General features: G+C 34.7%; 1 protein-coding gene across 1 annotated transcript; it reads left to right on the top strand.

Annotated features, from left to right (window-relative positions):
• The first annotated feature begins 3,432 nt into the window (after positions 1 to 3,432).
• LOC111810618 (protein root UVB sensitive 6-like) lies at positions 3,433 to 10,685 on the top strand. The gene is made up of 13 exons (XM_023697349.1): positions 3,433 to 4,102; positions 4,574 to 4,672; positions 4,796 to 4,909; positions 5,772 to 5,843; positions 5,949 to 6,059; positions 6,131 to 6,250; positions 8,168 to 8,269; positions 8,374 to 8,446; positions 8,613 to 8,696; positions 8,919 to 8,983; positions 9,072 to 9,173; positions 9,420 to 9,599; positions 10,189 to 10,685. The coding sequence occupies exons 1-13, from the start codon at positions 3,758 to 3,760 to the stop codon at positions 10,246 to 10,248; spliced, it is 1,527 nt and encodes a 508-aa protein (XP_023553117.1). The 5' UTR covers positions 3,433 to 3,757; the 3' UTR covers positions 10,249 to 10,685.
• The last annotated feature ends 1,012 nt before the right edge of the window (positions 10,686 to 11,697 follow it).

Below are 11,697 nucleotides of genomic sequence, written 5' to 3'. Positions count from 1 at the left end.
TTTTTTTCTTTTTTACTTTTTTTTCTTTTTTTTTCTGATTTTTTTAAATTCACCCTCCAAATATGACATCAACTTAGACCCCTAATTTAGGAATAATCGTACGTTTATAATAAATGAATACTCTGTCGACGTGAGGTCTTTTGTGAAGCACAAAGCAAAGCCACGATAACTTATGCTCAAAATGAACGATATTATATCATTGTGGAGAGTCGTGTTCATCTAACAGATACGGTTAAAAATGATTTTTGATTTTTATGTGAAAAATGGTCCTATAAAAATGGGGTTAGATCACGGGCTAAGACCTTTATATAACTGTTTGGTGATTAATGAGGTAGGGGTGTAGAGACACTCGAGAGGTTTGCCTAGAAGCAGCCACCCTTAAATAGTACGTAATAGCTCACTGATTGAGTGCTCATGCGTTGAAGATGAACAGGGCTGAGCGATATGTCGAAGTTGTGAGATGTAAAAATGCATCTGTATGGTAGCATTCTGCCTTAGAGGTAAGCATCGGCGCGAGTTGTGATGGACGAAGCGGAAGTGAGAATGTCGGCTTGAGTAATGCAAACATTGGTGAAGATTCAATGCCCCGAAAACTTAAGGGTTCCTCTACCAGGTTTGATTATACCCATATGCAAATAAAAATGCTATGATTCTCTTGTCCCGAATAGTTGTATATCGATAGCATCAATAACAAAATATGAATTTATTAAAAAAATAATTAAACATTGAAAATTTACATCAGAATGTAAATTAAAACTTTTCAATTACTCTCGTGGTGAGGTGGTTTATGTGAAATAACGTGGACAAATACATATGAACTCTTAAACCGTGATGGTCACATTTACGACTTGATCACACTCGTGTGTAGACATAACCATTGTTTTTGGGTAACTCAATTGTTTGAGCAACTCATGTTCGGGGAAGGAAATTATAGTATTCTTGTAGTACCTAGTCCCCGTGTTTACACTAGATTTTTCGTTTCATAAAAAAATGGGGCCCACATTCGTTGGGGGAGGAGAACAAAGTACCATTTATAAGTGTGTGGAAAGTTTCCCCTGTCAGACGCGTTTTAAAGCCTTGAGGGAAGTTCGAAAAGAAAAGCCCAAAAAAGACAATATTTGCTAGCGGTGGGCCTGGGTCGTTACAAATGGTATCATAGCTAGACACCAGACAATGTGTCAGCCTTCTCACTGTTCCTCAAAGGGGGTAGACACAAGGCGGTATGCCAGTAAGGACGCTGGGCCCCAAAGGGGGTGAATTGTGATGTCCCACATTGGGTGGGGAGGAGAACACCATTTATAAGGGTGTGAAAACCTTTCCCTAGTAAATGCTTTTTAAAGCCTTGAGGGTAAGTTCGAAACGGAAAGCCCAAAAACGACAATATCTCCTAGTTGTGTGTTTCGATCGATATAACTTATGTGGCAATCAATTAATGGGAATACTACCCATATTGTCACAGTATATGATATTTTTCGATTGGGTGACCTCCTTAAATATTTTTTAAGAAGCACGTAATTGAAAATAAAAGATGCTGAAAAAACATTTATTAACATGTGAGGACGAGCTTCACTTTAGCAAGTCGTTCGTGATAACCTAATAATTATATCTAAATACATTATTAAATCATACAAAAATCCACTTAATTTTTCCATAATTTTCAATTACATTTCTCAATTTTGATAAGCATCTTTTTACTTTAAACTTTTAAAAAATATCAGTTAAGAATTTTTTTCATTAAATTACGATGAATGTCACAATCCAAAGTGTGGTTGTGCATCGAAGTAAGTCATTGAGGACGATGACTAATTTAAGTGACTATGAAAAAAAAAGTAGGTTGTGACCCTCGCGTTGCGACAAGAGAAGCGGTGACCCTCAAGTAGCGCTCATCCGACCACGCGAGAGCCTAGACAAGTGTCATGATGCGACTGAAGAGACTGATGATTTTGAAAGAATATTTTGAGATGAAATAATTATAATAACTATACTAATATTCAATATAATTCTAAATTTTAATTTTTATACATCAATTTTTATGTTAACAATTCTTTATTTTAAAATATTTATTATATATTTATGATTTTGAAACTTTTAAGCAAAAAAAAAAGATTTTGTAATTTCTAAAATTTATAGACATGAGAAAATGAGAAATACGAAATAATTTTTAAAATAATTTATGTTTCTCAAAAAAACAAGTAAATAAAAACAACTTACCAAATATGCCCTTGCTTCTACCGTCAAAACGGCGTGGTCCCCACCACACCACGTGTCATGCACACATAAATCACAGTAAAAAAGAAAGAAAAAAAGTGAAATTTAAGGGCGGAAAATAATACGGGAGAAAATAATGCAAATAATTGTAAACTTCAATTAATATAACAGCTCGAGACAATTAATTTTGAAGCTGTAAATTCTTTTGTATATTCTAAATTATTTGTTAAAAACATTATAAAAAAGTCAAAATAAACACAACACGAGCTCAAATCTAGTTTCATTGTCTCCGACAGTTGGAGGAAAAATTATTGGTCGGTGACAACATCGTCCTTTTAGGTATTTCAAAGTCAACATAGACACGAGCTCAAATCTACTTTCATCGTCTCCGACAGTTTGAGGAGAAATTATTGATTGGTAACATAGGCACGAGCTCAAATCTACTTTCATTATCTCTGACAGTTGGAGAGAAATTCTTGATTGATGACAACATCGTCCATTTAGGTATTTCAAAGTTAGCGTAGACACGATCTCAAATCTACTTTCATCATCTCCGACAGTTGGAGGAGAAATTCTTAGTCGGTGACAACATCGTCCTTTTGGGTATTTCAGAGTGAACGTAAATACGAGCTCAAATCTACTTTCAACGTCTCCAACAGCTAGAAGAGAAATTCTTAGTCGGTGACAACATCGTCCTTTTGGGTATTTCAAAGTGAACGTAAATACGAGCTCAAATCTACTTTCAACGTGTCCAACAGCTAAAAGAGAAATTCTTGATCAGTGACAACATCGTCCATTTAGGCGTTTCAAAGTGAACATAGACACGAGCTCAAATCAACTTTTATCGTATGAGATTGAAAAAGAAATTATCGATCAGTGACAATATCGTCCATTTAGGTGTTTCAAAGTCAACACAGACACGAGCTCAAATCTACTTTCATAGTCGGAAAAGAAATTCTCAATCAGTAACAACATTGTCTTTTTAGATATTTCGGAAAAGAAATTCTCAATCAGTAACAACATTGTCTTTTTAGATATTTCAAACGAGTTCAAATACAGTTACTGACACAGCTTAGCCCTAACCTAAAATACAATAATTAATATTATAAACATTTTTTTTACCTATTTAAAAGGTGGCCCCACCATCCCCAAGGTGCCCCACCATCCCCAAGGTGGCCCCACCATCCCCACTAGTATAGAGAGACGAACAAGTACCACAAATCGCATAGGATAGAAATTCCATTGACAACGACGGAGAAAAAGTTGTTCTACTTTTTCCCACCACCGTTCTCTCTGTAGCTCCGTCGCCATTTGTAGGCCACCTGCACCTTTCTTCCTTCTCTTCCATGTCTTTCTCCGTCAATTCCTAAGCTTCCTCTTCGAACTTCTCGTTCGCTACTTCAACTAATCTCTTTTCCAATTCGTTCTCCTTCTCGTCGTTGTTTCCATTTGGTTCTTCCTGATCCGTCCGTCAATTCGTTCGAATTTTTTTTTTTTTTTTTTTTTTCCCTTCATTTCGCTTTAGTTTGGTTCGCAATTTGTTGTTTCAATGGCTCCGATCAAGCTCAAGCAATCCCAAAATTCTGCTGCGAAATCTGTTGCTTCCTCCACTGAAGCGCGCACTCTCGTTCGGGAAACTCTGCGGATTAGTGCTAGCCTGGCTTCTTCGCCTCCTGCTGATTCTGTTCCTCCCACGCTCTCTCTCGCTGGTCCGCAGGCGAGAAAATTTGGTATTGTGGAGGACCAGTTTATTGATTCCAGCTTGAGGTTGATTTGCTCCGAAGAAATCGATGGCCGGAGGTGGAATTATGTTGCTGAAAATGACCTATCCGGAAGGTCAAAGAACGGCTCGATCCGCGCTGTTTGCTTTCAAAAGCCGCAAGCTCCTATTGATGTTAGTAGTTACATTATGCTTCTATTACCAATTAAGTGCCTAGTCGTGCGTTTGTCTTGATGCTTCACTGAGAATTGTGCTTAAAATGTCTGCTACTCCACCCATTTCATGTAGTATTGTACCTGGATTAAAAACAGCTACCTAATCTTCGGGGAATTATTTCCCAGAACTCAAATGTGATTCTTTGGGTCCTAGTGTAACGGGTTTGTCTGCAATTCTCTTGAGAAAACAAGAAATTGGTTGATGCTCTTTTACTTTCAAGAACGTGTTAATTTTGTTAATTCATTCAGTACTGTAATTCTGTTACACATATTCACATTAAAATTCGAAAGAATTGCAAAACCTATATGTAATGGTTAATTTGTTTAGAGTACTTGTCGGTTTACAGGAAAGTAGTTTCTCTGCTTTCAATCGGGAGGAAAATAAACTTTCTTTCAATTTTCTGTTGTGATCGGTTAACTTGTGATGCAGGAGATGATGTCCTTCATAAGATCATATGTAGTCCCAGAAGGATTCCCCGACAGTGTTACCCCTTCATATGTACCATACATGACGTGGAGAGCTTTGAAGGTACGGGTCTAGATTCAGAAAATAATGTAAGCCTGTAACAAAGGAAAGAGAAGAAGAATATTCAATATGTTTTTCTACTCATAAATTAGAATCCGTTGGTAATGATGGCTTGATTTATTGCAGCACTTCTTTGGTGGAGCGATGGGCGTTTTTACAACACAGTCACTATTAAGCTCTGTTGGGGTTGCCAGAAATAAAGCTACTCCTGGAGCCATTGCTATAAATTGGATTCTCAAGGTAACAGTCTTTGTGAATGCTGTTTTACACTGTAGTTTCTTGATTAGAAACATAGTTTTGTTCCTGCAACCTACGTGTTCAAAAGTAAATCGACATATCTTAGAAGTGAGCACGCTTATCCCCGGAGATGGCTGTGTTATTATTATTATTTTGTTGAGAACCACACTTTTGTCGAGAAAATAGACCACACTTTTGTCGAGAAAATAGTGTGTCTATGCTATGGTATTGACCTTGCTCGGTTAGGTTGTGCTGTCATTCATTGTAGATCTTAACTGTTATACGTGTATGCAAGTTTGTATGGCATAATTAGCGCTATAGTTATGCATGGACCAATTTGCAATCGCAGTAGGAAAACAAAAATCCATGACATGGAGTAGCTGAGGGTGGCACATGTATGTTGCTGCCGATTTTTGAGGAAAACTAAAATCGTAGTTCCATTTTTTATGTGATTCAAGTATACTCGATGGATAATTTTCTCAATGAAGCAATGGCATTTTAGGAGAATATTTATGTTAAAGATTTGCTTCTCAACATAAATATTGGTAAAAGAGGACTTAATGATCAACTTTTAATGATACTACTGAGAAGTTTCACATGTTTTCGAAGAAGTTCAAAAGAAACCCTGCATGGGGTTGGTTAAGATCTTCTTCGTCTTCTTTTCTTTCTAACGACGAGTGTTAAAATTTCTTTCCAACTCCTTCTGGTTACTTGATTGTTTTCTTCTTTTATTATATAGCAACTAAGCATGAAGTGCTGCAAATAGCAGCACTTATAATCTTGTCTTGCTATTCAATATATCCTTTTTCACATTTTACTTGTGCAGAATTGAGTGAACTGATTAAGTTTGAGCATTTCATTACAGGATGGTGCGGGGCGTGTTGGTAAAATGCTATTTGCTCGACAAGGGAAAAAATTTGATTATGATCTCAAGCAGGTAAATTGTATTTACTAGCCTCCACAAAAAAAAGTTTGCTCATTATAGTGACTGCATTTTAATTTTTGTTGAAGATCTGTTTTCTGAACAATATGAGGGTTGCAGCTACGTTTTGCAGGTGATCTCCTTATGGAGTTGGGTGCTGGGGTAGAGCTGGCAACTGCAGCTGCACCACACCTTTTTCTTCCTTTGGCTTGTGCTGCTAATGTTGCGAAGGTTTGTTTGTTTCCTTGGAAGGTGCAATAGTGTAGCTGTTATGAAATCTCATTTTTCTACTTGCTTTCTAGAACGTTGCTGCTGTAACATCAACATCAACCCGCACTCCAATCTACAAGGCCTTCGCAAAAGGAGAAAACATTGGAGACGTCACTGCTAAAGGAGAATGCGTAGGAAATATAGCAGATCTGGTATAGTTGGGCCTTCTCTTTAGACCTTGTCGAAGTAGATAGTTTTTGTTCGACTGAATTTGCCTAGTATTGTCTAAAGTTTAAAATTCTATAAGATGCAAGGTCTAAAACAAAAAGTGAATTCTTTTTTCTTATTGATTTGCTATGCACATTTCAATATGATCTTAAGATGATATGCACAGTTGCAAATCTGTTAGGAATTACTGTTTTTTCTTTCTTTTGTTTTTTAAAGATATGTTTAATAAGAAACAAAACTCCGTGATGGTATATAAAAGAGGTTACGGATGCACAGAGCAGGGGAAGGATCCTTGCTTCCCCAAAAGTTTATTAGCACTTTGAGTTTACATTAATTAGAGAGTAGATTTCTTGATACAATAGAAAATGGTTTTTTTCTTAGCAAAATCCTTTCATATTTATGCCTCACCCGCATAAAACAAAAAGAGAAAAATCTTTGTCAAGCGAGGGTACTCGAGGTTCTGTAAAAATTCCGAATGGTTTAAAAAATCTGTGTTTATAGTTAGTTATTTGGTTGTCTGCCAATCCAAAGTGACTATAGAAGGCCTTTTTGGGACATTTCTTCGTAGGCTCTAGCTTTTCCATAGACCACCATCCAGATAAAGCTTTCAGGGAGCAGATGATTGATATCTCCTAGAGAACACAAAAGCCAAACTTATAGCACAGTTCCTATGAGTCAACCAGTGGTCTAAGTTTCCTACCCAATTTACTGTTAAAATCTGGAGGGCGATGGCAATTTGGGGTATTGTATTGTTGAGTTGAAAAGTGCATTATTTGTATGTTAATTGGTGGCATCGAACCAAAAGGGATTATTTTTATTATTTAGATAATGAACCAGCCTTTATTACATATAAAAGTTTAAAAGCAGAGGCAATCGATAAAGCGAAGGCCTAATACAAAAAAGAACCAGAAAAAGAATTGGGAAAATAGGTTCTAATTGATAAGAATAAAAAAAAGGTTAATTTGTTCTTTTGGATGGTCTTTTGCTCTCAATCTTATGTTTTCTTAATGGAAGAGATTTCTATACATCTTTTTAGATTCCAATTCCTCCGTTCTTTGATCTTATTGTAGTTGTCTTCTTCGATTTGATTCCCATTCCTCCAATGACAACCTCCTCAAAGCTGAACTTTAGAAGTCTTCAAAAAATTTGCCCCGAACCTTTATGGACTTGATAAACTGAATATGCATGTAGTTGGACTTTCAGTGAAGATGAGCACCTTTTAAAAGGATGAGAACGTTACATTAAAGATGTCAATGTCTTTTATTATTATTCTTTTCAAGCAAGGCTCTCCTAAGACAGTTTTAAGATTGGAAGCTTGTGATGAAGAAAGAGCAGAAGTAAAGTATGCATATTTTGCAGAGGATAGATTGTAACGATCAAATTGGATAGATTGATCCTTTTAGAAGTGAACATGAGACCCATCCCCCTGGGGAAGTCAATGAACTTAAAAAAAAAAAAAAAAAAAAAAACAAAGGAACATTCAGCATAGCTTTGCATGGATTCCGAAAGTGTCCTTAATCGTCAGAAGAAAGAATTGGACATTCTATGATTTCTGTAGCAATGTTATATAATAAAATAATGTGCCATGATATTGTTTTAAAATACTGGGACTTTTTATTTTTTGATTTAAAATGATGGTTGTTTTGTTTACCAAAAAAAAAAAAGGTCTGCCAATCGGTGGTGTTGATGATTTTCTGCAAAAAAGAAAAAAGAAGAAGAAATTCAGATATTGCTATGATTATTTTCTATGACTTAATGTTATAATGCGCAGAGCTTTATGTTATTCTTCTGGATGTAAAGTTTTATGCATAATTGTGTATGCTTTACGTTGATTTATGTCATACGAGATGGTCAAATAAGTTTAATATGAATCTGATGGAAGTTTCATTTGTCTTCTGAAGCTAGGAACTGGACTAAGCATATTGATTTCAAAAAGAAATCCATCTTTGTTTACTACTTTTGGTCTCCTTTCATGCGGTTATATTTTCAGCTCTTATAATGAGGTTTGTCTGCAATTTGGATTACCTTTTTTCCCCCCCACTTTTATTCATCTTGAATAAGGAATTTCTTTTAGTCATTATAGTCTGACATATGCAGTATTTTTCAGGTCAGATCTGTTGTGTTGCACACAATGAACAGAGCGAGATTTAATGTAGCAGTCGAGTCTTTCATCAAGACAGGTGCTTTAAGTGTTATCTGATACTTTTAAAAAGAGGAGAGAGTGAAAGATGTTTTCAATCCTGAAATCCCTTTTCTAATGGCTTAAAGTTTAGCTAAAAGAATAAAGCGCATTTTATTTATTTATTTAGATTTGTATATAAAACTATGCCTTATGTTTGTTTGCAGGGCGAGTACCCACATTGCAGAACGGGAATATGAATGAAAGAATATTAAGTTTCCCGTGGCTGAAGGAGAGTCCTGTAGTTCTTGGTAAATATTTCATTCTCCAAACGTATGCATGCATTTCTTTGATTCCTCTCACTTTGCCATTAAGAAAAATGTTACGTGAGTGCTTATATTCCATTACATTAAATGCAAGCAAGCAAAATTCAATTATTTCCACATACTAGATCAAAGTTGTGTGTCTATATGTTGTACTTGCTTTCTTTTCATGGGATTGAAGCGTGTAAAATTATTTTCAATTTTTGGCAGGACCAAGATTCAAAGATGCATTCCAAGATGCTGGTTCATATCTCGCCATTGAGCCCTTGTTTGATGTATGTGATATCCCATCCCATTATTTGGAGAAGCGTTATTCATTCTTTTATTTAAACTTTTTGATGTTGTTTTCTTGATGGGTAATAGAGAGAAAAGTACATTGTGACATACAATCAAACGAGGGGTAAGGTATATGCATTACTCAAAGATCAAGCGAAGTCGGATGACATCCTAAAAGCTGCTTTCCACGTAAGATGCACTATTTATTTTTGTTGTATATTTTTTGTAACGGCCCAAGCCCACCGTTAGTAGATATTGTCCTCTTTGGACTTTTCCTTTCGGACTTTCCCTTAAGGCTTTAAAACGCGTCTGCTAGGGAAAGGTTTCCACAACCTTATAAAGGGTGTTTCGTTCTCCTCCCCAACCAATGTGGGATTCTCACATTTTTTGCATGCCAATATTTTTCTTCTTGTGATACAAGTTACTTTTCCGCAGGCTCATGTGCTTTTACATTTTATACGCTCATCAAGTGGGGGTCAGAAGTCTTCTCGAAAACAAGGTGATGCCATTTCAAACTCTGTGCCCGCAGTGACCAATCTTGAGGCACAAATTGCTGCATCATGTAAAATGGTCTCAACCTCGTATGAGATTTTCAAGAGTAAAGCTTCAGAGCAGGTAGGAAAATGAGCATGTCTTCTTATTTAGCTTGTGCTGCATCATTGCTATTAAAGTATATATATGGAATAAGAATTTGCTAGCCGTAGTTTTCCTGATAATCTGATAAATAGCAGTTTTACAGATAATATTCAATTTTAGGTTGAGTTTGATATGCTTACTAGTTTAAACACTTCTCAAAATAATATTTTCAAAACTTTTTTCCTTGAATGATAGTGATTTAAAAACTTGTGTGTTTGGTTACATCTTAAAAGCAATTTTAATCATAATTTTGTTTGGTTGCACAAAGTGATTCTGCAATTGTTTTAATTCAAACACACTCAATTTTTGGTTGTACTTATTCATTTTTTTAGAAGAGACAATTTCGTTGTACTTGTTAATCATGCAAAAAGTAAAAACTTGATGTCTTCTAATGTACTCCTGTTACAGCAAACCTACTTCGTTTGTTCCTTGGGTCTTAACTGAGTGCCGTCATTGCTTTCCTGAGTAACCTAATGATCAACTGATTGAGAAGTTATTTCAAACATAACAACTATATTTTCTTTGTGATACAGTTATTCATTATTATTACTTTTTTGCATCTTGGCAGGGATGGGTGATGGCGGAATCGCTACTCAATCCTGGTAGAGCTCGATTGTGTCCCAGATAAAAAAAAACATACGAGCAACATGCAAAGTCATCGCGAAATACTGGTAGATAATACGTATCTCAAAGATACAAAGGCTTGCATCAGATTGCCAATGATAGGAGGATGATGAATATCAAGTCTCTTTGATTCCTGAAGATCCTTGTTCGACGCCAGGCCAGTTGCTTTCCGGTTGATAGGTAAAAAAATGGTGCAACTCAGGGTTCAAGTCTCTATTGAAATGGAAACGTAGATTCAGTTCTAAGTGCAAGAATAGGTCAGTATAATGTATATGCATCCTCCCATCTCTTTATCCATTTCCAGGTATCTCTTTCTTATGGTTTTTGTGACAAAATTTTGTTGCAATCATGTTTTTCCCACCGAGTATTTTTGCGTAGTATACACAGACCTTTAAGCTCTTTTCTGATTGCAGTTGAATGATTATAGATACCTTGTCTTAAGAAAGGTGAAAAACTTAACGAGATCCAAAGTCGATCCAACGTCGTCCTGCTGTTAAGATGCCTCGACTCAACCTGGGTTGATTCATCCAAAAAGTAAACATTTTCCAGTGAAGTCTTTGTCTAGCCAGTCTAAATGAAAGAACATTGGACCCTTTAGGTGAGCTGCTTGGTAATAAGTTAAGGTTGAGGATGATTGCCACTGCTCTTTGCTGGGAAATGGATTAATTAAAGCATTGGCACTTCAAAGATACTAACAAAGATTTTTCTGTTATTTTTTTCTATTTTTCTTTTCATGTACGTCATTTTAAACGTATTATTAAAAAAAAAAAAAAATTGTTTTATTAATAATTTATATAATTGTATAAGATTTATAAGATTTATAAGATTTATAAGATAATCCAATTTAAAATAATTTACTTTCACCATAGTTTATTCTTTCAATTTGATTATTGTACTAATTATTTACTATTAAAAGCTTATATAATTTTATTAAGTTCACTTATTTGAGGATAATTATTAATATTAATTTTTAAATAAACTAAAAATTGGATTTTAGGGTTATTATTCACAATACTTATTAATAAATAAAAATTAAATTGGTTAAAGTTATTTTAATAATTTGACTTAATAAAAAACTAATTAGTTATTAAAAATTAATTAATATAATGAAAATTTTGAAAGTAATTGTAGGAACTGAAAAGAAATATTATTTATTTATATGAAATTGTGATAATATTCTCATGAAACTCTTAGCCTAAAATCAAGAAATATTAGNAAAAAAAAAAAAAAAAAAAAAAAAAAAAAAAAAAAAAAAAAAAAAAAAAAAAAAACACTTTACTCTAATTAATTGAATTTTAAGGAATTCAAAGTTTTTTTTAGAAACCTACGAAAGTTTAAGATTCAGACAATTTTGAAAGTTTACTAACAAATTAGAAATAAACCTTAGAATTTAGATATTAAATTTATAATTTAACAAAAAAAAAAGAAAAAAAAAAAAGAACAAATGTTGAAG

Source organism: Cucurbita pepo, chromosome LG14, assembly GCF_002806865.2.
Source record: "Cucurbita pepo subsp. pepo cultivar mu-cu-16 chromosome LG14, ASM280686v2, whole genome shotgun sequence".
Lineage (NCBI taxonomy): Eukaryota > Viridiplantae > Streptophyta > Magnoliopsida > Cucurbitales > Cucurbitaceae > Cucurbita > Cucurbita pepo.
The sequence above is the reverse complement of the archived record's forward strand: the minus strand, read 5'-3'. Positions and strand labels throughout refer to the sequence as shown.

Bases quoted from the DNA above. Each gene is read 5' to 3' on its own strand.
- LOC111810618 (XM_023697349.1), top strand. From the start codon at position 3,758: ATGGCTCCGATCAAGCTCAAGCAATCCCAAAATTCTGCTGCGAAATCT. The intron at 6,251-8,167 runs GTATAGTTGGGC...TGTCTTCTGAAG, and splicing joins TAGGAAATATAGCAGATCTG to CTAGGAACTGGACTAAGCAT. The intron at 8,270-8,373 runs GTTTGTCTGCAA...AGTATTTTTCAG, and splicing joins TTTTCAGCTCTTATAATGAG to GTCAGATCTGTTGTGTTGCA.